Genomic DNA, 25786 nt, shown 5'->3' with positions numbered 1-25786 from the left:
AAAAATAGATAAAATAATCATTTAAAAATGTCTAAACGTTCATAATTACAAAAATATGCAAACTTTATGCAACAAATAATCTTATACTTAAATTATGAGCGCTCATGATTTATATTCATAAAAAATAAATATAAAGCATACAGTAACTTAATCGCAAAAAGCCCATTTACAACAACCATCTATGCACCCATAAGTAATTGAACAGACCACAGGAAAATATTCTAAACAATAAAATAACAACCCATTCAATAATAAAATTGGATATTTTCGCCACATCATGACAGAAATTTTACCACTCGACCACAAAATGTTGAACCTTACATGCGCCTCTTCTATAATGATTAGCATGGCAATTAATTTCTGTTTTAAGATATTTTATTGGGGGCTTTAATAAGGACAAATGTCAGGGTGATGCAACTGTCCTGTTATAATGAAGTAAAAAGCCTCATTAAAAGAATGAAAGTTTAAAAACAAAAGTTTGAAAGAATAATCTTTCTTAAATTTAACAAAACCGCTTCACTGCTGGATAATATTTGAAGAAGTTTAGTCTCCAAAATCAAATAAATGTGGTGCAACTAACAGCAGTTTTAAAAAGATGACCCCAAATATTGAGAAATGTGTCCTAATGATTGTGAAAAAACTGTAACAATATTAGCTCCAGCATTGGATATTTAATAATTGTAGGGGAGGAGATCAACACACATGTAAGCAGTGCAGACTAATAAAAGTATGGCACAATCTGCAGCACGCAATCTCATTTGAGTGTATGAGTCAGGAGTGTGAAACTTTAGATGCACTGCTTGGCTGACAGACACCCAGTCACCTGCTGCAGTTGCATAAGCCAGCAATATGTTTGTAATGTAGACTATGAGTGTTATGCGGGCTGTGGCACAGTGGCAAAGAGTGTGTTTGTGTTGTCTGTGCTAAAGGGTGTAGCTCTGTCCTGTAACTTAATTTGTAACGCAGATCTTTGAGTGTCTTTGTTCAGGATCCAGAAATCACAGCCTATACATGATTCACATACTAATTTTACTTGAGCTTTTTCCTCCACTCATCCTGTTTTGTGTTTACTTATTTTCACCTAGACTACAGTATCAGCTCCTTTTGTTTATGTGTTGGCTATTCAAATTTGTACATACAACACACAATATCCCTTAGGGTGCATTGCTGACTAGCCCATACTGCCCCCTCATACCAAGCTGCTGATGCCTGAAATACATTGGAATGTGTTTACAATGGGAAACATGCATGTGCTGTTACACTAACCCAAGAGAGAACAAGTGTGGGTAAAAATATGTTGTAGGGATGGACAATATATTAACATTAGCATTTTTATAATTATTGTTATTCAGTCTCATTTACGAAAGCTAATAATTGCTCTGTTAAAAAACCTTAGCATTTACATTCATGCTTTTATCAAACACTTTTCATCCAAAGTGACTTAACTAGATAAGAGGAGAAATGCAGATAAGAAGTTTTTGTTTGCTTGTTTGTTTAAATTTGTGAGTGCATTGTTTTTAAAATTGAAACAAAACAGTTGTTTTTTTCTCCGTTATTATGACGTACACTGATGAGCCAAAATAATATGACGAGTCAAAGGTAAAGCAAATATCGTTGATCATCTCCTAACAAAGCCACATATTAAAGGGGACCTATAATGCCCCTTTTACAAGATGTAATATAAGTCTCTGGTGTCCCCAGAATGTGTCTGTGAAGTTTCAGCTCAAAATCCCCCATATTATAGCTTGTCAAATTTGCCCCTATTTGGGTGTGAGTAAAAACACGCTGTTTTTGTGTGTGTCCCTTTAAATGCAAATGAGCTGCTGCTCCCGGCCTCCTTTCCAGAAGAGGGCGGAGCTTTAACAGCTTAACAAGAACAAAGCTGGAGAATCTCATGCAGCCAAAATGAGGATTGTCAGTGTTGGTGTTCAGACTTACATTGTTCAAACCAGAGTCGACACTGATGGAGAGACTCGGGAAGAAGTTACAAATTTTAGAATGAAACTGAAAGTTTCTGAATGATTAGTGGATAAATTTATGTAGTTGCTGTGGAGTTGATTCAACTCATCCACTAGCATGTGCCGTCATGTTAATCTGTTGTGCAAATCCAGCGTTGAATTGATCCTCGTTTGTGAAGCAGTCCGGCGTAAAATGATGGCATGACAACAACACTCTACTACAACAACTCTTCCTCTTCTCTAAAGCAGCCAAACATGGCTTCACCCCGCTTTTTTTGTGTTCTCGGGGGTGGGGATTATGTACATTTTGGGGTTTGTGATGTCACCAACCTGGGAAGAAGCTTGTTGTAGTCCCTACCAAAGATGGGCACTTGATTTAGTGACTCGGACTCGAGTCACATTTTAATAGACTTCAGACTTGACTCGGACTCGACCTGAAATGATTTCAGACTTGACTCAACACAAAAGACTCATAAATATTTTAAAGACAACTCAAGTCTTTTACCCTTAACTACTGATATAATAAATAAAGAATTTGTGTTGTGTTTGAATGATTGCATAATATCTGCATCACATATATTTCCCTAGGGGTCGTGGTAGATCGGACCTTTGTCATAGAATTTGATTACGTATGTCCGTGCGCGTAAACTCCGAAATGTCATAGTAAGATTCCCATGAAACATGACAGGAGCTACTGTGCCTTCTGTTCTTTCGTTTGGGTTTATTAACATGTCAGGTCAGCTAGATGCACAGAATGCAGGAAAACAATTAAAGACACCAGAACAACGACATCGGATTTTATGAGACATTGCATCCACAAAGGTTAGTCACATTAACTCGCACAGCTAGCTGTGGTGTAGCTGCATGGATTATTTGGATTGCCAGCCTGTTAAAATATAAACAAAAAACCTAGCCTTTAAACCTAGCACTACGTTTTATCAATCTTTTCGTTGTACATGCAGCTTTTCTCTTTCATAATGTGTGTCCATAAGAGAGAGATGGAAAGAGAAGTTAATCCATGTATTACTTAAAGCTCATATTTTAACATATCTCAATCAGCATGCATACAGTTATGCAGTTTTCTATTCTCCAAAACATTCTGAGGTTTGATATTTTCTGATAATGAATGTTGTCAATAAGAACGAAGCTGTATAGCAAACTGACAAACCGTGACTCACTGGCGCCATCTTGCCATCTTAGAGACTATTGAAAATGACTACTCGTGTTGCCAGGACGATTATGTACATTGTAATGGATTATAAAGTAACAAGCTGGATGTACATTATTCCTTACACCGTAGGACCTTAATTTCAAACAAAACATATGATAGAAAAAAACTTTCTTTTTTTTTTTTTTTACTTTTTTTTTTCCTCCTAGATATATAATATAAAATAGGATTTGAATATAGTTTTTTTTCTTTTTTTCTTTTTATGACTCGAGACTTGACTCGGACTCGTGACAAAAGACTCCAGACTTGACTCCAAATGAAAGACTCGTGAACATCTCTGGTCCCTACCAGCCGTTTGTTTTATTCCTTAAAAAGAGATTTCTGTAAAAAAAATTCTCCCTTTGCATTGAACTTTGAGCGTCGTAACTTTGCAGATGTTGTTTTTGCTCAAACAGCAACATTACACACTAACTAAAGTTAAAAAAGTGAAATCATAATCAAGGACCCCTTTAAGATCTGGGTACATCAGATGGTATACCAACCATTAGTTTTTGTAATCAGGAGAAATATTGCATGTGGGAGAAATGGTCAGGATTAAAGTTCTGAGTGACTTTGACAAGGGCCAAATTATGGCAAGGCGACTGGGTCAGAGTATCTCTGAAACTACAATGCTTGTTGCTCCTGGTCAGGAGAGTCCTGGGGAGAATTTACCAACAGTGTCCAAGGAGGGACAAACCGGCGACAGGGTGTTGGGTGCCCAAGGCTCATCGATGCACAGGGGCAATAAAGGCTATCCCGTCTGGTCCCAGCCAACAGAAGGTATACTATGGCACAAGTCATACAAAATTCTAATGATGGTTATGGGAGGAATGTTTCACAATGCTCTGCTGTGTATGATGACCCCTGTCCACTGTCGAAACCACCTACAATGCGCAAGTAAGCGTTGGAACTGGACCTTGGAGTAGTGGAAGAAATCACCTGGTCCAATGAGTCCCGTTTTCTTTTACATCACATGGACGGCCATGTACGTGTGTGCTGTTTACCTGGGGAAGTGAAGGCATCAGGATAGACTTTGGGATGGTGACAAGTTGGGGGAAGGAGTGTGATGCTCAGGGACATGTTCTGCTGGGAAATCCTGGGTCCGGCCATTCATCAGGATGATATAGCAAAAAATATGATGACTGTAAATAATATACTTATATAATTATTAAATTAAAAAAAAATGCACTGGTTTCACATCTTATGATTTTAGAGGTAGAAGTTTGAGTAAAAACAAATTTTGCATTTTGCATTTTTTCATTTTCTCAGTGTTGTCGCTGTCATGGTACCCTTTCAGGTCATGGAGGAGGTTTGTTTAGTTTCCTGCCTTGGTTGGAACTGACAACCAAATGTTAAGCAGCACAACTATGTTCATAATAATATGATGTTCACAACTATGTTGATAATAATAAGAGACAACTTTCAAAAACATAAATTGTAATGTTTCCAAACTTTTGACTGGTACTGTAATTCCTAATTTTCACCGGGTCACAGTGTGTTTACTGCACTAATATGATCGTACAATAACAGTAGCAAGTGTGAATGGTCTTTGTGTGGTGGAATTGGCAGAATAAGCACTGTTTTCCTCTGTTGTTTGCTGGTTTCATGCGTTTTATTGTATCTGTTGTAATGCCGGACAGCAGTAATTATCATCTTTTATAGTAACAGTGGGTGTTCCATGTTTTTGTTGTAGTTAAAGTGGTAATAATGTCCTGAGGTTGTGTGTGTGTGTGTGTGAGATTTCTCTTGAGCTGACAAGTGTACACGGCTCATTGGCTGCTGGCCAGACTTTCATCCTGACGCTGAAGACACCTTGTTGTAAACCAGTTGTAAACAAGTGATGACATATGGTGGAGTGGAGAAATAATGTGAGAATGGTTTTGATAACGTTGTGGTGATTATGATACAAATGGACCGTGCTTATTCCTCGTACTTTAATATTTGGAATTATCACAATTAATGTAAACTTAATTTTCACACTGGCAGATCAGATCAAACAAGTACGTTGTTCAACCCGGAGGGTGCGTTTATTTCTTGTGCAACAGTGAGGATGAAAGGAGTGTTGGCGCTCTTGTGCTTCTGTTGTGTAAGTGCTTGAGACCGTGGAGTGGAGATGGCAAACTTCAGCCAGACAGCAGGAAGTTAGCTTGACCAGCAGAGAGTTCTCTCAAGGCTTCCAGGATCCTTCTAATTAATCACTCTCTGTAAGAGAAAAGGGTAAACAGAAGGCAAACAGACTTTGTGAATGTCTGGGAGATCGAGCCCAGCCCTGCTCTTTCTTTACTGGTGTTTATATGGCCCCAGAGATGAGTGGGAGATGGTATCCAGGTGTGTTGATTGTTGGTCAGCTGCTCTGTGTGGCACGTCCTGATATTGATCAGTTAGATGCATTCCTGGGTCAACATATTTTGTTGATCCTGGAACAACATTCTAGTCTGAAAATTTAGTCTTATTCCTACCCCTAAACCTAACCCTACCCATAAGAAAACAGAGAGAAATGATAGATGAATAACACTGATGTAGAAGCACCAATTCATTATTTTTAAGCCTAAACTTGACATAATCTGTAAACTTGTCCCCCAAATCTGATGTACATGATCTGGTTGATTTGAATGTTGTTCCAGGATCAACAAAAATGTTGACCCAGGAACATGTTGAAATTGGCAATATCTGGTTATGCCTCCGTGTGTGTTGCCAGGATATCAGGATATGTATTTATGTAAATGTGTGTGTATATATAAAATATATATTCATGTGTATATATGTATACACATACATACACCGATCAGGCATAACATTATGAGCACTGACAGGTGAAGTGAATAACACTGATCATCTCTTCATCACGGCACCTGTTAGTGGGTGGATATATTAGGCATCAAGTGAACATTTTGTCCTCAAAGTTGTGTTAGAAGCAGGAAAAATGGGCAAGCGTAAGGATTTGAGCGAGTTTGACAAGGGCCAAATTGTGATGGCTAGACGACTGGATCAGAGCATCTCCAAAACTGCAGCTCTTGTGGGGTGTTCCCGGTCTGCAGTGGTCAGTATCTATCAAAAGTGCTCCAAGGAAGGAACTGTGGTGAACCGGCGACAGGGTCATGGGTGGCCGAGACTCAGTGATGCACGTGGGGAGCGAAGGCTGGCCCGTGTGGTCCGATCCAACAGACGAGCTACTGTAGCTCAAATTGCTCAAGAAGTTAATGCTGGTTCTGATAGAAAGGTGTCAGAATACACAGTGCATCAGTTTGTTGCGTATGGAGCTGCATAGCTGCAGACCAGTCAAGGTGCCCATGCTGACCTCTGTCCACCGCCGAAAGAGCCAACAGTGAACACATGAGCATCAGAACTGGACCACGGAGCAATGGAAGAAGGTGGCCTGGTCTGATGAATCACGTGGCCTCTTTCAGCAGGATAATGCTCCTGCCACAAAGCAAAAATGGTTCAGGAATGGTTTGAGGAGCACAAAAATGAGTTTGAGGTGTTGACTTGGCCTCCAAATTCCCCAGATCTCAATCCAATCGAGCATCTGTGGGATGTGCTGAACAAACAAGTCCGATCCATGGAGGCTCCACCTCACAACTTGCAGGACTTAAAGGATCTGCTGCTAACATCTTGGTGTCAGATACCACAGCACACCTTCAGGGGTCTAGTGGAGTCCATGCCTCAGGGCTGTTTTGGCAGCAAAAGCGGGATCAACACAATATTAGAAAGGTGGTCATAATGTTATGCCTGATCGGTGTATATATTATGTTTGTGTGTATACAATCTATTCATATTTTGATTTTACTTTTATTTCTATAGTTTCAGTTTTCATTTTAGTTTCAGTAATTCAGTCATTTTGTGCTTTTGTGTTTGTTTTTTGTTTTTTTAATTTGGCTTTTTTTATTTCAATTTTAGTAATTTTAGTTCTTTTAATTTTTGGTTCAAACTTGTTTTATTTCATTTAGTTCTATTTTTCTGAGCTATGTTTAGTAGTTGTAATTTTCGTTTACGTTTTTATTTTAATATTTTTTATTTTATTTCAGCTTTATTTCATTTTGTATTAACTAATACTGCATTTCAGTTCACAAAAACAACACTGCTACACTGAACAACATTTTATATGGTATAAATGTGAAACTGTTTTTGTGTGACTAATTATTCAGCAGCCGATGGAAACTTGACAAGAATGTGTACACTCCCAAGTCTAGTAGTGAGTGACTATCCTTTCTTTCCACGAAAGAAAAAACCCCCAGATATATTTAGATACATTTCTTTATTTTTTTTATTTATTATATCAGTTTAGTTTTTGTCAGGATGCTCAGCTACTGTCGAATGGCCATCAAAGGAGGTAAATGCTTTCTGCAGCCAGATGGTATAATTACGGCTTCTGCCAGCATGGGCTAATATCATGACAACCAGCAAAACTTTGAGCCCCTTGGTCATAATGCAGAAATGTTTATTGTATCAACCACCATTTCTGTGTTCCTTCCTAGTACATTCTTAAGTTTTACATCCTGAGAAATGGATTAACATGTTGAAGAATAGAGTATGTTATTTCTCAGCCTTTAATAAAGTGGTTCATGAAAAACATTTTTATGATTTTGTGAATTTTGTGAATTCTGAACGTTGTTTCACTTGTCTTACAGGTGGTGAGTAGTTAGGCTGCTGGTTGTCATGGCGTCATCCTCGGTGAAGGTGGCGGTGCGTGTACGGCCTTTCAACAGCCGAGAGACAAACCGAGGAGCCAAATGTGTGATACAGATGCAGGACAAGAGCACCTGTGAGTGCAACACAAACGCACACACACTGTGTTTTTCTTTCATATTATACCTTAATTTTTCTGTCTGCATTGTTTCAATACAGTAAGATGAGAAATTGAACACTACTAAAAAAAAAAAAAAACATTCCTTTCTTGTGAATGCATAAATTCCAAACATTTTATCCACTGTAGTTCATGGAGCTGGATAATTTATTTTTTTTTTTTTTTGTGCGTGTCAAAGTTATGCTGCTTTTTGCTAACAGATAAGTAAACATGCATCAGCCTGTTAGTTTTGAAATAAACATTTTGCTTTTTTTTTTTTTTTTTTTTTTTTTTTTTCCACAAGAGGACCTGCACATAATTTGCTGCCACAATTTTGCAATATGATCATCACTTTCCACAGAATTTTTACATTCTTAGAATCTTATTACCTTCCACAGGGCTTGACGCTTACTACTAGGCCAATAAATATTTACATAATTAAAATAGAGTTTGAAGCAGAAATATTGTACCTGTTCTTTTACAATCAATCATAAAATACTCAGAAACATTTAGTAAATGTTGGCAGGAGCAGCAAGAGCAGCTTCTTGGAATCTGTGGGAAGAAAACTGGTATCAGTAAGCTTTTACTAATCAGTATCTTATACTAATATTCATGTTTGCAATGTTACAAAAACAGCTAATACCTTGTGCCATCTCGTCTGTCAGACATTTAAAGGTGCCGTAGAACGTCTTTTTAAAAGATGTAATATAAGTCTAAGGTGTCCCCTGAATGCGTCTGTGAAGGTTCAGCTCAAAATACCCCATAGATTTTTTTTTTATTAATTTTTTTAACTGCCTATTTTGGGGCATCATTAAATATGAGCCGATTTAGGCTGCGGCCCCTTTAAATGCTCACGCACCCCACCCACGGAGCTCGCGCTTGCCTTTAAAAGCATAAACAAAGTTAACACAGCTAATATAACCCTAAAAACGGATCTTTACAAAGTGTTCGTCATGCATGCTGCATGCATACATCGGATTATGTGAGTATAGTATTTATTTGGATGTTTACATTTGATTCTGAATGAGTTTGAGGCTGTGCTCTGTGGCTAACGGCTAATGCTACACTTTTGGAGAGATTTATAAAGAATGAAGTTGTTTATGAATTATACAGACTGCAAGTGTGTAATGATGAAAATAGCGACGGCTCTTGTCTCCGTGAATACAGTAAGAAACGATGGTAACTTTAACCACATTTAACAGTACATTAGCAACATGCTAACGAAACATTTAGAAAGACAATTTACAAATATCACTAAAAATATCATAATATCATGGATCATGTCAGTTATTATTGCTCCATCTGCCATTTTTCGCTGTTGTCCTTGCTTTACCTAGTCTGATGATTCAGCTGTGCACAGATCCAGACGTTAATACTGGCTGCCCTTGTGTAATGCATTGAACATGAGCTGACATATGCAAATATTGGGGGCGTACATATTAATGATCCCGACTGTTACGTAACAGTCGGTGTTATGGTGAGATTCGCCTTTTCTTCGGAGGTCCCTTAAACAAATGAGATTTACTTAAGAAGGAGGAAGCAATGGAGTTTGAGACTCACTGTATGTCATTTCCATGTACTGAACTCTTGTTATTTAACTATGCCAAGGTAAATTCAGTTTTTAATTCTAGGGCACCTTTAAGTTTCAACCCGTCAAACGATTAGCGTGGCCACTGCTGTGACGCTATATAGTACACACACAAAAAAATGTGAGACTACCGACATTTTTCCTATTTGTACAGTAATAGTTTGATAGGAATACAATGTAATGCACACCTTCATTTCATTCAGGAAGTTTTCTCTCAGAACAAAACACAAAATGGACCGTTGGCAAACGTATCCAATTTTAACTGGTTTGGCACAGACCCAACATTGGGTTACATTGACCCAGCACCCAGCATCACTTGTATTGAAAACTACTTCGCTCCTGGGTAAAAATATTAAAAATTACCCAAGAGGCTGAACCCAGCATTTTGGTTAAAAAAACAAAACAAAACAAAAAAAACAGCATCTTTTAGTGGTATGTATGTATGTGTGTGTGTGTGTGTGTGTGTGTGTGTGTGTGTGTGTGTGTGTGTGTGTGTGTGTGTGTGTGTGTGTGTGTGTGTGTGTGTGTGTGTATATATTCAATGCAGGCTCTTGTAGCAAAATATCAATAGCCAGGATAAAAAAAAAATGTATGCATAATGTGGGACTTTAAATTATTAACAAGCCTGAAATACACAGACTGCAGAGAATCTTATTTTGAAATATCTATGCTTTAGTATTGCCAGCTGTTAATTAAAAAAGATGGGGCAAATAAATGCTGTGTTCATGCCATGGTGTAATTACTAAATGATTTCAAGATGAAAACATGTGACGTTCCATTCAGCTGTTTATGTCCTCGGACTGGGAATTATGCATTTCTGTGGCAACACTATCAACACCTAAATGAATCTGCATCAGTCAGGTGGTACAGCGGTCACGTGGTGCAAATAGGAGCTCTCAGAAAATTCCCAGCTTACAAGTTGTAAATACGAGCTCTACAAGGACGTGGACGCTTTTTACAAGTTGAAATCTTGTAATTATGGTAATTATGACATGGTGTGAATGCACCTAAAATATAGTGCACTCTTACAACCATCTACAACATATTACGATATAAACACCATAAAGTGAACATCATCATAATTCATCAACAGTTAATCATAAACAATCACAAGCCTGTCAATTGCGCAACAGTGCTCATGCTCGTGCTTATATTTATTTAATGAAATCATAATCTTTTGAAGTTTAATAATCACATCAACAGTATAGCGATCCCTGTTTTTCCATTCCAAGATTTAATCTATTCCATGTAATTTCAAAACATTTTCTTTTAGATAAAAAATTGCGTGATTTCATTAGTACAATCAATTCAATGCCAATAGATCGAGTTGTGATGTGATTCTGAAAAATCATGCTGCACACTTTTACTAGTTACTCTCCATGAGCTTTTCCATTGTAATATCCAAAAATACTTCTGTCTCCACCCACACGTTGAAAGAGGGGGAATTTGGAAACACGCCTTCAAACCACAGTCCTAAACCACTGTAAAATCCTGTTGTTCGCAATACTGGCTGCCAGACCTCACATTCCCGTCTTCCTCTACACAGCATTTCCACCTCACTCTCTCTTCCACTGCATCCTGCAGCGCCGCCACTGCATTTGCCTTACCCCTCTCTCTCTCTCTTTATCTCTCTCACTCACTCTCTTTCTCGCACTCTCTATCTAAAGAATCTGCCGGGCTGGCAGTCTGTTTGGTTTGACCCCCCTCCAACACAAACACTGAGCTGTGTGAGCTCAAGGCAGCAGTACTCCATTGTTACCCAGCAGTGCTTTATTCTGCTGGGGCCTTCTCCACCCTTTGGCTTCCTTTTAATGACCCTGCTCACTGGAGTTTTACTTTTACACTCATCTCAAATTAACTACATCAAACTGAATTTTTCAGAGAGGACAAAAATGATCTAGATCTGGTTTGTTTTTAGCATCATGTCCTTACTAAAAAAAGCAAAATCACAGCTAACCACAACATGCAATACCCCTCAAAATTGTTGTAGGAGAAAAATATTATGCTTTGATGCATTTGTGTGCTAGAGACAGTTCTGCTTGCTGCCAATTCCACTCACAAAAAACCTTGAATAGTATCTAAATATAGTTTGGAAAGGGTAATGCAAAGTACATGTACAAAGGACTATTTTTACTGTGACTGACTGTGATGAAGCGTTTCAACCGTCATTTACATTCTGTGTATGTATGTGTGTGCATATATTGTGTATATATTCTGCTTAACAAATTTATTTTACCACCACCCAACTGTATTGGTGATTACCAAAATCATTTTTTTATGTTTCTGTAATGGTTAATCCACACCAGTATGTGTAAGCTCTTTAGTTACAGTGGTGTTTCTAATGCTAAAGTATAATTATTGTTGGGATTTAATGGATTCAAAGATAGATCGCGACAAAAGTTTAATCAAAAGCAAGTCTTTGGGAACAACTAGAAAGTATATGGAAGTCAATAAAAACAGAGACTGTGGAAAAGTACATAAAAACAATGCCAGCAAGAATGCAAGCTGTTATCAAGGCCAAAGGAGGCCATACAGAATAAAAATAAAATATATTTTTTTCGTTATCATGTTTGAATAAAGACTATTTAGTTGTTTCGGTTTATTTGCCTCATAAGTAACACGTTTTTGACAGATACCTAAAATATGTGTTTTCTCTTTATTATGACAGATGGTCTAATAAATTTAAAGGGATAGTTCGCCCAAAAATGAAAATTTGATGTTTATCTGCTTACCCCCAGGGCATCCAAGATGTAGAGGACTTTTTTTCTTCAGTCGAACACAAATTATGATTTTTAACTGCAACCGCTGCCGTCTGTCAGTCAAATAATAGCAGTGATTGGGAACTTGAACAATAAGAGTCAAAAAAACTTCCATAGACAAATCCAAATTAAACCCTGCGGCTCGTGACGGCACATTGATGTCCTAAGACACGAAACGATCGGTTTGTGCGAGAAACCGAACAGTATTTATATAATTTTTACCTCTAATACACCACTATGCTTCCGGCTAGTGAGGTCTGATCGCGCTCTGACAACGGAAGTGATGTCTCGCGCTCATTGAATTATATGGGCGAGACATCACTTCCGTCATCACAACGCGTTTTTTGACCTCACTAACAGGAAGCTGAACGAAGTTGGACATAGTGGTGTATTAGAGGTAAAAATTATATAAATAATGTTCGGTTTCTCGCACAAACCGATCGTTTTGTGTCTTAGGACATTAATGTGTCGTCACGAGCCGCAGGGTTTAATTTGGATTTGTCTAAGCAAGTTTTATTTACTGTTATAGTTGAAGTTCCCAATCACTGCTATTATTTGAATGAAGAAACAAAGTCACCTACAACTTGGATGCACTGGGGGTAAGCAGATAAACATCAAATTTTCATTTTTGGGTGAACTATCCCTTTAAGCACTGTGTAGATATAGTAGAAAGTAGAAAATCTTAAATTTAAAGTCATGGCATTAAATGTTCCATGCACTGTGAAAATGAATATCTTCCTCAGTATTTTTAGAATCTTTAGAATCTTTAGTAATTTCCACTGGAAAATAAACCAAAAATTCTAAGGAAGAACATCACTTGTTTACAGTATGACAAGAAAGTACAGTAAAAGTTATTTCCATATTGTAGTGTTTGGGAGCATAGCTATTCAGCCCTTAAGATTCCCTACATTTTCATTAATTGAGCTTTAAGAAGATCTTTGAAAAAAGTCTTAAGTTTACCTTCATAAAACCTGCAGAAACCCTGTATTTGCTGTAGTCTCCTGTTTATTCCTATTGAAGTTTGCCCATTAAATTAATGCCACATTATTTGATGTTTTATTATATATATCTGTGTATATAACAAAATGCACTCTGTATGAGATGTTTTGTATGCATCTATGTAGAGTGGGAGTTTTCAGTTTTTACTGAGTTTTCATTGTGTGCCGGGCCTGGTAGGGATATGATGTCAAAGGTCATTCTAAATCTACTGAAAGAAATGTGTATGGAGGGGAAGCGCTGTGGCCCTGCAGTGTTTGCAGAGCTGGGATCTTTCCATGCCCATTATGATGGCTAGACAGGACTGCGTGTTGCCATGACTTGGAAATGATATCTCCTAATGAAAAGCCTCCATTGCTCCCTGATACTCTCATTCAATTAAACTTTTAAGAAGCAAGGAATGCTTGCTAGTAAATATTACACAAATAGTTCTGCTCTTGGATGCTGATTGGTCAGTACAGTATTCCAGACATGCTAAATTATATAATATAGTAACAGCTAGGGGTGGGGGAAAAATCATTTCACATATGAATCGCGATTCTATCTTCCGCCGATTTAAATCAATTCACAAATTTTGAAAATAGATTTTCTAAAAATGTATTAATGACGTGATGTTGTTGGTTCAAAGGAGGTTAAAGTCACCCAGGAGAACAGTTCAGCTTGCAACGGAGGAAGCATTATGAATGAAGCTTACTTGACAACAACAGTTACTATATCAGTAACTTAATGAATAAAAAATAGCCTTAAATAATGTTTAGTTACAAGCTTCTCTTGCGATCCTGCCATGAACAGGTACTTTTTGCACACTAAAAGCGCATTCAAATACCCGCTTATAAAAGCGAATGAACATATCATTTCAAATGAGATTTGAAAAATAATAATTCAACAAAACATAAGTTTAATTACACCTGTGAGTTGTATTTAATATCAATCGAGAGCACAGGATTTCTTATACATGGGGGCGGGGCAGGGCAAGAAATGATTTTGAATCGATATGAATCGAATCGTGAGATTCTAAAAGATTCCCACCCCTAGTAACAGCTATGACACCTGTATCTGTGTGCAGAATGCTGGGGATGTGCAAAACTTCAAATGTTATAAATCTACTAGTCTGTGGGTTATCTGAACAATTAATCGCTAGTATGTGTTCAGGAATCCCTGAATATTTAATAGAATGCACCAGTGTATCTGCCAATAATCGGTATCGGCCGATTAAAAGCAATAATTTTCACTATCAGCGGATTGTTTACAAACAGCCGATGATCGGGCTGATTATATCCTGTCAATCAAAAGGGGGTAGAAAAACATGTCAGAAATACTCTGTGTGAAGAAAATGTAAAAGTGATTAATGGATTTAGATAAGTCACTCAAGACTGTGCTTTATTGAGAATATCATCACGGCTGAGGGTTTTCAGGAACTCCACTGTGTGTTTTCATGTTTCATGCATCTCTTTGTCTTTTATTTCACGTTCATATATTTCATAAAGTATATTGTAGATCATTTTTAGTTTCCAAATTTGCACTTTAAAAATATTATATTATATTATATTATATTATATTATATTATATTATATTATATTATATTATATTATATTATATTATATTATATTATATTATATTATATTATATTATATTATATTATATTATCATTAGACAGTTTTTTTGGTCTAAATTATAATTTATTTACTTGTTTTTACCTAAAAATACAGTTGCATTTACCAATACTGTGTGTGAAATTAGTGTGCTGAATTATGTGTATGTCTTACAGGTATTACTAATCCCAAACAACCCAAGGATTCACCCAAGAACTTCACGTTTGATTATTCATACTGGTCACACAGCTCAGTAAGTTTGAAAAACTTTTTCTTTTCTTTTTTTTTTTTTATTTGTATGAATCTATTAATAAAAAAAAATGTATTTGTATAGTGATTTCAATTTTTTTTATATGTTAATGTCTAAGATGTTTTTTTAGATGTTTGTTTTTTTTTTTTTTTTTTTACACATATTCAACTTTCTTTAGTGTGTAATATTGCTGTTTGATCATGAAAAAGGTCTGCAATGTCATAAAGCATAAAGTCCCTCCAGCGGGAGTTATTCTCTATATCACAGTGTCACTGTTTCTGAACTCCCTGAACTGCCTCCATTGTAGTTTTGAGTTTTCCTTTGTCACAATAATCCTCATTTAAATAATTCCTGTCCAAGGTACACGCAAAATAAAGGGGCGGGGCCTGCTTGAGTTAGTTAGTGATGCCTCAAAAATGTTATCATTAGTCATGCAACATATTATTGCATGCAAAAAGTATGTACTTTCTACTTTGTACGAATGCACATCAGTGACGTGCAGCCCATATTAGCTGTGAATGCTCTGCATGCTCAAGATATCAATTACTGAACCACTGATGTACATACACATTTAGTTTGTTGAAAAGTATGTGAATTGGGTCTTATCAAACGCACTCACTCTTATCTTCCTCAGACATTCGTCTAAACACAAACTCCTTTTGACTGTCCCTGTTTACTGTGTTGCAGGAAGAAGACCCATCCTTTGCATCTCAGAGGAAGGTGTATCAGGACATTGGCGAGGAGATGCTGCTTCATGCTTTCGAGGGCTATAATGTGTGTATCTTTGCTTATGGACAGACTGGAGCAGGGAAGTCGTACACAATGATGGGAAAACAGGATCCTGGGCAGCAGGGCATCATACCACAGGTGTTTATATGAAGATGGCATGAATGAAAGCGTCCTGCAACAAGTCATTTTACTATCCACAAGTGAAATGCACAAAGCAATGGAATCACAGCCAATCCATATATATTTGATGTTTAATTTATAGCTATGTGAGATTTCACTATAAATGATAAAAAACGAACCAAATGACTCAAAAACTTTGTAGTCTATAGATGAGCAAAACTATATTTTTGTGAGCATCTTAAAGAAGATGTAGCCAAAACCAAATATTTCTGAAAGGGGGTCAGAATGAGATTAGAAGATAATTATTTTGCAAATGTGGCTGTGCAAAAAAAAAAAAAAAAACATACTAACCTTATAAATAGACATCAAGGAACATACTAAAATAATAAAAAGGGACATCATGAGCATGATTTTAAAATCATGTTCTTGCTTATAACACCACTACTCACAAAGTAAATAATTATCTGGACTTGCAATATTGATTTGACCAATATATTTTCTCAAAGCATTCTACTAAGAATAAAGTAATCCTTTACAATGTATAAAACAATCAAAATGGCAACAGGACGAACACTACAACAATATTACAATAACATTAATACAGAATTTCTTTGATTTAATATTCAAAACAACTGATAATTGGGATATAAGATGGCACCAGTTCAGTTTGTATGAGAGTACGTTTGTAAGAGTGAGTCTGTGGTGATACAAGAGATATGAAAGAAGAAAAGTAGGTTCTGGAAGTAAAAATTCTACTCATTTTCTCCATAGAGTAATTGACTTTTAACGTTTACTTATAAACCGTTAAACACAGCCGTTGTTAACCGATGGTATATGCTTTTTGTTGCATTTGCAACTTAATTTTAAATAATCATGCTTAACAGTGGAGTTCTTGGTGGAAAAACTACATTATCCATAATTCTGCAGAGAAATTTCCACCAATCAGAGAATTGCTGTCCCCTCCCATGAAGCACTGTGAATGACAGAGTCAGTCTCCCTATGCTCTCAAACAACTTAAAGGTGTAGTATGCAATCTCCCAGAATTGTTGTTGAGCACTATTGATATTTGAAATCAACCCAAACAAACCCACCCCTCTCTTCATTGCGCCGCCTCCCAAATTCCGACTTTATCGCCCCCACTCCAAGCCACCTCGCTCTGAGCTGGTCTTGAACCCCTATCACCAGCATTCAAGACTGGCGTGCTAACAAGGACGCTAGGTTTACCTTCGCAGCTCTCACTAGCTGGCCTCCGTTACACATTAAATGCAAGAGTGGATGTCTATTTATCATAACAGCAGCGAAGCAAAATGATGCTTCACAAAAAATATAGCAAAGATGATGAATGAATGGAAGGAAGCACAAAAAAAATAACATGCAGTACATATGAGTAAATACAATCAAGATTCGGTTGTTAGTCACCAGCAGCACAATGGCTCCAGTCAACTCACTCAAAACTGTCCTGTTACTACAGCTAACATTACAACAACAGCATTTCTTGGTTGTTTGAAACGGCAAAACCAATGTTACTCGCGTATGGAGCAGAAACAACACAACCTCTGTGTCCATTTTCACACCTTCCCGCATTCATGTTATTATGCGGGTCCTAAAGCCATTGCCTGATCATAACCCATCTTTTTACAATGATATTCCTCTGATTTTCTTTTTTGTATTCAAATCTCCTTCTTGCTCTCTGTGTCATCCACCATCATTCGCCCCCTAATGCTGATTGGCTACACATTTGTTGTGGTGCTTGGTCTGAGCAACTTTTCAACAGGGTTTTTGAAAAATCGCTTACTACACCTTTAAATGCACCCCTTCTTGTTAAAAAATGCCAGTGCAGACAGCCTACATTAGATGGGTTTATTATAAGCAAGACGCCCAGGTTCGCTCTAGATAGTGTTATTAGCCTATTCAGTTGCTTACACATCATGACACATAGGAAAACTGTTAAAGGTATTCCTAACATGTTGGACCATTTATTGAAATTAGTTTACTTTTACCTGTTAAGTCATGCCTTCACAAGCACCCGTAAAATCTGTATTTGTGATGTTTGAGTTGGAGGAGGTGCAACACATGAAAAGGGCAAGTTGTTTGAATATATGCTTTTGCAATATGCACTTCGTAATAAACAAGAACAATAACAGTTGGGTCTTTTTATTAGGGAGTAGTGAGTGGACAATTGTAATTACTTGAAGTAATTAATTTATTCTGTAGTTGTGTTGAATTGAGCACTTTTAGTGATCACATCTCTCTCTCATTGTGCAATTTTTCCCCCCATAGATGTGTGAGGATTTGTTCAGGCAAACAGCAGATAACACTGACCCTGACCTGTCCTTCTCTGTGGAGGTATGTTTGTGTGTGTCTGAGCCACTGTGTGCTGGAGTGTCCATTTGCAGTGTTGAAGTGCCTCTATTATGCTTTTTCGAATATTACCTTTCATGCAGTGTGTAATGCAGCTGTTTGTGAACGTAAACGGTCTGCAAAGTTTTAAAGGTCAAAGTGCAAGACAAATTAAGTTATTGTCTCCTGAAAGAAAGAACTGCATGGACTCATAATGCATGTGACTTCAGATTAAACTGTATGAACATTTTCTTGATATAAAATGAGCTGACTCTTTATGTATTATATTATATATTTATATATAACTTATATTAGGATTTGATATAATTTTATGTATAATATGTTTTTAGGTTTCATATATGGAGATTTACTGTGAGCGGGTCCGGGACTTGTTGAACCCCAAAAGCAAAGGGTCCTTGAGGGTCAGAGAGCACCCTATAATGGGCCCTTATGTAGAAGACCTCTCCAAAATGGCGGTTACAAACTACAATGATATTGCAGATCTCATGGACACTGGCAACAAAGCCAGGTATTATTATACACACAAACATGATTATGATTGAGTTTGAAAATAAGCACTGTTTTGATAATTGATTAATCTGTCAATGATTACTTCTATTAATCAGATTAATAAAAGCTAAAAATAATTTTTCTTACTTAAAGGACGGTTGCTGCTACCAATATGAACGAGACCAGCAGTCGCTCGCATGCAGTCTTCACCATCCTATTCACACAGCGTCGACACGACCACATGACCAGCCTGGACACTGAGAAGGTGTGTGTGAGAGATTAGAAAACACACCTTTTTATGTAATTCTGTACTCACTTTGGTTTCTTTTGTGTACTGCTCAGGTGAGCAAGATCAGCCTGGTTGATTTGGCAGGAAGTGAGAGAGCAGACTCATCTGGAGCCAAAGGCATGAGGTTGAAGGTGTGTTTGATGTCATATTAGTTTTGAATTAAAGCAAGGAGTTTAAACAAAAATAACGTACTATCATCATTTACGCACCCTCATCATTTTAGTTTTTTCCGTGGAACTCAGGAGATTTTCTGAAGGATGTTCATGCACCTCTTTTTCATACAAAGGGGATGTCAAAATTAAAATACTCCATAAACTTCTCATAAAACTAGTTGACTTATATATGAAGTACACAGACAAGCACACACAGAGACACATATAACCAGTCAAAATAAAACAGTAAAAATGGTAATATTGTGAAATATTATTACAATAAGAACCGCTATTAATAATTGAGCACCAAATCATCATCATTAGAATGATTTCTCAAGGATCATGTGACACTGAAGACTGGAGTAATGAGGCTGAAAATTCAGCTTTGATCACAGGAATAAATTGCATTTTAAATATTTATTCAAATAGAAACAGTTATTTAAAGTTGTAATATTTCACAATATTTTGTTTTTTACTGTGTTTTTTAATCAAATAAATGCAGTCTTGATGAGCAGAAGAGACTTCTTTCAAAGACAAAAAACAAAAGTGACAATCTTAATTGTTCCAAACTTTGGTCCCACTTTATTCTAAGTGTCTTTAACTGTTATACTATAAATTAAGTCATCTGCAGCTACATATGTGAAATGTATATAAGCAGAGCCTAAAATTAACACTCGCCAAGTGCCAAATGCAAGTAGAAATTGGTATTGCCGAGTATATGAATCTGTGTCACTTGCCAGTTGGGGAAGTTGATGGGCCAGCGCTGCATTGTTACGAAAGTTTAATTTAAGTTTAATACGAAACAATTTAAATATTCAAGCACAAGAAGACATGACATGGAGCTCATTCATTTTATGTGCGCACACATCCGAAGCGCGCACCCAGAAAGCCACGTCTTGGACAGCGCATGAATACTAAACTGAGCTCTCATTCACGTCGTCTTGTGTTTGAGCGGACAAATTCACACAAATTATGTAAAAAAAATAGTATCCTTGTAAACAGTTGGTTATGTCTTAAGTAAACAAACAGTTGAGACCATAAACACATGTGTACAGTATCAGTATATTAGACCTGTGCATTCACTCTTAAAGTGACAGCAGCCTAATATTCCTGCTGCTGTTTGTGTTTTTAATGTTAATCAAACTACAAAAGACAAAGAGAAATCACTCACTTCTCTTGACTGAATAACTTTTGTTTAATAAATGTTTAAATTACTTAAAAAACGGTATATGAGCGGAAGGGAATTTATCTTAAATTGGACACACGTCATATGTAACCCAGATGTATCAAGCTTTTTTGTAGTATTTGGAGCTTTACATCTCAAGTTACTTATCTGTACAGAAAACCTTTGGACATTCTGTTGAGTAAATTATGACAAATAACTCTTTCAGTTGAATTAACCTTTTAATCTTAAAAGTATTAAAAGATGTTTTAAAATAATTTTGTTTTTTAGGAGGGAGCCAATATTAACAAATCTCTGACGACACTGGGTAAAGTCATCTCAGCACTGGCAGACATGGTAAGAACTTCTTTTTCTTCTGCTCATTAGTTTTTCTGTCTCTCCTCTGTTTCTTACTGCTGCTTCAGTTCTGTTTGTTTCCCATCTCTCGTCTCCTCCTCTTCACTTGCCTTTTATTGTTTTGTCTCAATTGTTGAGTTCATTGTCAAGAGTAACAATATACTTCCCCTCCACAGCACGGCTCAAAGAAGAGACGCTCTGATTTCATTCCCTACAGGGATTCTGTGCTCACGTGGTTATTGAGAGAAAACCTAGGTATGTCTTGCTGTCTAAAGGCCTATTCACAGGCTGTGAATTGAAACGATACATTCCTATTGATCTGCTCACAACAGGGGGGAAATTGGTCTGACGAGAACCTTTTTTTTTTTTTTCTTTTTTTTTTTTTTTTTTCCTCTTCATTTAGAGAGTCACTGAAATAAACTCATCTACCAATAAGATGCTTTTGAGTCATGTGTTGTTAGACCCTGTCAACTCACCAGGAATGTCCTATTAGAAGACAACAACAAGTTTATTTGATATCCAGCTATTCATTAAGTTACTCTTCTATCAGTCAAGAGGAAGACATTGTCTTATAGCATGCTAAAAACCTTGAATTGGAGGCATTCCCTTATCTATAACTTAATTCTGAAGACAAGCATAGCACACAACAAAAGATTCAAAAGTAACAGAAAAATAATATAAAATGAGTAAATCTTGTGTATTTTTCATGTGGGGTTCTAGCAACTTACAGAGATGCAGATATCAGCTGTTTGTCTTGTGAAAGATTTAGATTTTAATTAATTTTTAAAGAAAATTGACATATTTAAATAGTTGATCCAAAAATGAAAATTGTCACCATTGACTTGAAATACAAATGAAGATCAAAATTGAAATTCAAAATTGATCAAAATGATCAAAATTTAAATTGAAAGTCCTTGCAACCAAAATATTTTACTGTTCTGAAGTTGTTGCTTTTTTTTTTTTTTTAAGAAAATAAAAACTTTTTTTCAGCAAGGATGCATTCAAATTGATCAAAAATGTCAGTAAAGACATTTATAATGTTGCAGAAGATTTCTATTTAAACTAAATACTGTTCTTTCGAACTTTCTAAGAGAATCCTGAAAAAAAAGTGTATCGTGGTTTCCACAAAACTATGAATCAGCAAAAACTGTTTATAACAGTGATAATAAATAGAAATGTTTCTTGAGCATCAAATCAGCATATTAGAATGATTTCTGAAGGATCATGTGACACTGAAGACTGGAGTAATGATGCTGAAAATTCAGCTTTGATAGGAATAAGGAATAAATTACATTTTACAATATATTCAAACAACAAAAAGATTTTTAAATTGTAATATTTCACAAAATTACTGTTTTTACTGTGTTTTTGGATTTTTTTTACTGACCCTATACTTTTAATGACTGTATAAACAGTTGCAAAAATGAGACCTTATAGACCTGTCGCTCTATTATTTTGTTAATATTAATCAAACAGCAATATCAAATGACTTCTCTTCATTTATTTATTTTATTACTGTCTTAAGTTTACTTGAATAATTGCTTGAATTAAAACATTGTTTACTTAATTGAGAAATACTTGAAAGCTTCATATCACTGCTTTAATTTAATTTGTTAATGTATTAATTTTTAACTTTAATGATAACATGAAGGAGTGTGTTCAATTGTGTACTCTTGTCTTTGGTGCTAGCACATCTTTAAACACTGATGTTTAATTGAGTGTTTGTGTTTGAAGGTGGAAACTCTCGCACGGCCATGATTGCTGCTCTGAGCCCAGCAGATATAAATTATGAAGAAACACTCAGTACTCTCAGGTAAAAACACAGTTCTTTCTTTTTAAGAATAAATTTGAGGTACATTTTCTGTTTTATACCATCTAAATTCATGAACTGTGTCTTGTTGCAGGTATGCAGACAGAGCTAAGCAGATAAAGTGTAACGCTGTGATAAATGAGGATCCAAACGCTCGTCTCGTCCGGGAGCTCAAAGACGAGGTCAACAGACTCAAAGAGCTCCTCCTGTCTCAGGGACTCAGCAACCTCATCACTGCCTCAGGTATATGTACACATACTCTTTATATCTGACATTAACAGCTCTCAGAGAGGTCCGTTCACACGAGGACAGTGCTAAAATAAGTATAAACATAGGTAATGTGTCTTGGAGATGCACTCTGATACAGTTATTTAAAGTTGGCATGAAATTGAAGATTCAATAGACTTTTGTTCCCTATTGTGAAGTATTATCCGAGTGAAATGGCTTCTGGAACAAGAACAAATATAGGGCTGGTATTGATTTTGTCCATGGGGAATTGATTGGATGATTGTGGTTTGCTATTGGTGGATCTCATGAGAGTGACGGGTTGTTCCGCCCTCTCATCAGAGAAGAGATGCTGCAGTAGGGAGAGGAAGTTATTTTGAATAAAGTTTAGGAGGACATGTGAATATTAAAAAATATATATATGTGTGTGGATAAATAAAGTTTAATAAATACTGCAATATCCATAAAAAATAAGAATGGTCAATTTTGGTTCCGTGCTGACTTTAAAGCAAAATTGAAGATGGTTTAAACCTATATTTAGGACCAGATTTTAAAATTCATTCACAATTGTGGTTCTCATTAGATTCTCATTACTCAAATTAATGAATGACTTTTTTAACATCATAAAAATCAGCCAAAAAAAAAAAAAATTAATAATGTACACTAATTGGAAAAAGGGGTCTGTAAGATTTTTCTGCTTTTGAAAGAAGTCTCTTCTGCTCACCAAGGCTGTGTTTATTTGATCAAAAATACAGTAGAAAAGGCAATATTGTGAAATAATACCATTTAAATACTGTTTTCTAATTGAATATATTTTAAAATGTAATTTCTTCCTGTGATCAAAGCTGAATTTTCAGCATCATTACTCCAGTCTTCAGTGTCACATGATCCTTGAGAAATCATTCTAATATGATGATTTGCTGCTCGGGTAACATTTCTGATTATTATCAATGTTGAAAACTGCTTAATATTTTTCTGGAAGCCGTGGTAAGCCGTTTTTTCATAGAAAGTTCATTTAATTGAAATATAAATCTTTTTAAACATTTTAAATGTCTTTACTGTCACTTTTGATCAATTTAATGCATCCTTGCTGAACAAAAGTAAAAACAAAAAAAAACAAACTTATGAATGGTAGTTTATTTTTCCTCATTAGAGAAATTAGATGTTTTTTGCATTACAGTAATGAGTATTTGGGAGGGAAATCTGATTGCATGGTCACAGGATGCCTACAAGTTAACAGACATGGACTAAAGGCCACAAACTCTTAATTTGATTTCATGGTGTCTTTTAGCTGTAGACAGTCAGTCATTTGAGAAATTAAATGAGACTCATGCTCTTTTTCTCTCAGGGTCTGAAACGGGCCGTCTTGCTTTGGGTGGTCCATCAAGTGAGCTCCATCAGCCCTCGCTCTCATATGTACAGTCTACCTCTGATGCACCAATGGAGGGTGTGACACCCACTAGTCCTACTGAGCACATCAGTAAAGAGGAGGCCGTGGAGAGACTCAAGGTACACATGACAGACTCTTTCTTACCAACAACAGCCAAAAGCTAGAACACCAACAGCATGTTGGGGAAGGTATTTTCATAATTCAGTAGCTTATAGGTGTGTGACGATACACGAAGCTCACGAGATGAGACTATACACGTTATTGGGTTCACAATAATGTGACAATATTTTAAAGAAATGCTATATTTAAGAAATCTTCAATGACAAAATATGATCGAACATTTTTCTTTTATTTGACTGAAAGTCACAAAATGCAAAACAATGCAGATGCATTTTACTTATCATTTAACTAATCTAGGGCTGTCATTAACGATTATTTTGGTAATTGAGTAATTGGTCAATTATTTTGACAATTAATCGAGTAATCGGATCATATTTTTGTGATAACAAAAATAGACCTATGTGAACAATAGCCTTTAAAATAACATAAAATACATATAACAACAAAAATTGGTTTAAATAAAGTATCCAAAGCAAGTAATTTTATGGTTTTATTAAACAACACTCTTATAATACATAATGTAATATACATAATATTCTAAACAATCAACTTATGTACATATGTATGATAACAAGGGCACAAAGGGCCTGATGATCGTTGTTGTTACACTTTACAGCATGAAGTATCAATCCTAGTTTAATACTGGCCAAACAACATTAGTTTCAAATATCCACATAATCTTTAATATTTAGCCACTATAGATCTCTTCACTCCCCTGGTAGCTTAGTATTAGAGTAGATAACAGAGTTGTAATTTCATAGGTTTTGGTCAGTTCAGAGATTTTGCTACACCACTCTCCAAAAGATTGTCAACTAAGCCAATGTTAATGTCTAACAGGAAACGGAGAAGATAATTGCAGAGCTGAATGAAACATGGGAGGAGAAACTCAGGAAAACCGAGTCGATACGACAGGACAGGTAAGAGCAGGCACAACCCAACTAAGTGTTCGCAGTATTCAAAATGTGTACACAAGTGTAACATAATTTGTTGTAATGGACCAAATTAAGATGTCATTTATGAAATAACTTTACCCTGTGAATGTGAATGTCCAGACACACCAAACCATCAAGAACTAATGGCCACTAAATCCGACTGTGTTGTCACATGCATCTGGGCTGAAAAGTTGAGCTTGAATGCGCTGCAAAGACTACAGCCAATGGCCAGCTAATACATAATTTCTCTGCCTGTATGATAGGAAATAACTCTTCATACAGCATGCGGCAGTAATCTTTCATAAAGGAAAGAGCTATGATGCAGCTATATAAATCGTAAACAAAGCAGTGTTATTAGATGTATGCATCATCTTTAATATCAAATTCTTACATTTAATCAGTAAATTCTAGGGGTGTAATGGTACACAAAAATAGGTTTTGAAGTCACAGTTCGATGCAGGGTGAAAAAACAAAACAATATGATGATTTATTTTTTTTTTATTGTTATTAAACAATG

At 36.2% G+C, this 25786-nt stretch overlaps 1 protein-coding gene across 3 annotated transcripts in view; it reads left to right on the top strand.

Annotated features, from left to right (window-relative positions):
- kif1ca (kinesin family member 1C, a) overlaps positions 1–25786 on the top strand; it is a 45009-nt gene that overhangs the window by 6376 nt on the left and 12847 nt on the right. For all 3 annotated transcript variants that reach the window (XM_067406671.1, XM_067406670.1, XM_067406672.1), the window contains 13 exons: positions 7794–7927; positions 15060–15136; positions 15821–16000; positions 18263–18328; positions 18673–18851; positions 18986–19097; positions 19175–19252; positions 20727–20792; positions 20969–21047; positions 22527–22605; positions 22697–22845; positions 24176–24336; positions 25175–25254. In XM_067406671.1, the coding sequence (XP_067262772.1) occupies positions 7822–7927; positions 15060–15136; positions 15821–16000; positions 18263–18328; positions 18673–18851; positions 18986–19097; positions 19175–19252; positions 20727–20792; positions 20969–21047; positions 22527–22605; positions 22697–22845; positions 24176–24336; positions 25175–25254 (1412 nt within the window). In that variant the 5' untranslated portion in view covers positions 7794–7821. The remainder of the gene's footprint in view (positions 1–7793; positions 7928–15059; positions 15137–15820; positions 16001–18262; positions 18329–18672; positions 18852–18985; positions 19098–19174; positions 19253–20726; positions 20793–20968; positions 21048–22526; positions 22606–22696; positions 22846–24175; positions 24337–25174; positions 25255–25786) is intronic.

The sequence above is a fragment of the Chanodichthys erythropterus genome, chromosome 13 (genome assembly GCF_024489055.1).
Source record: "Chanodichthys erythropterus isolate Z2021 chromosome 13, ASM2448905v1, whole genome shotgun sequence".
Lineage (NCBI taxonomy): Eukaryota > Metazoa > Chordata > Actinopteri > Cypriniformes > Xenocyprididae > Chanodichthys > Chanodichthys erythropterus.
This window is presented reverse-complemented; position numbering and strand designations above follow the sequence as displayed.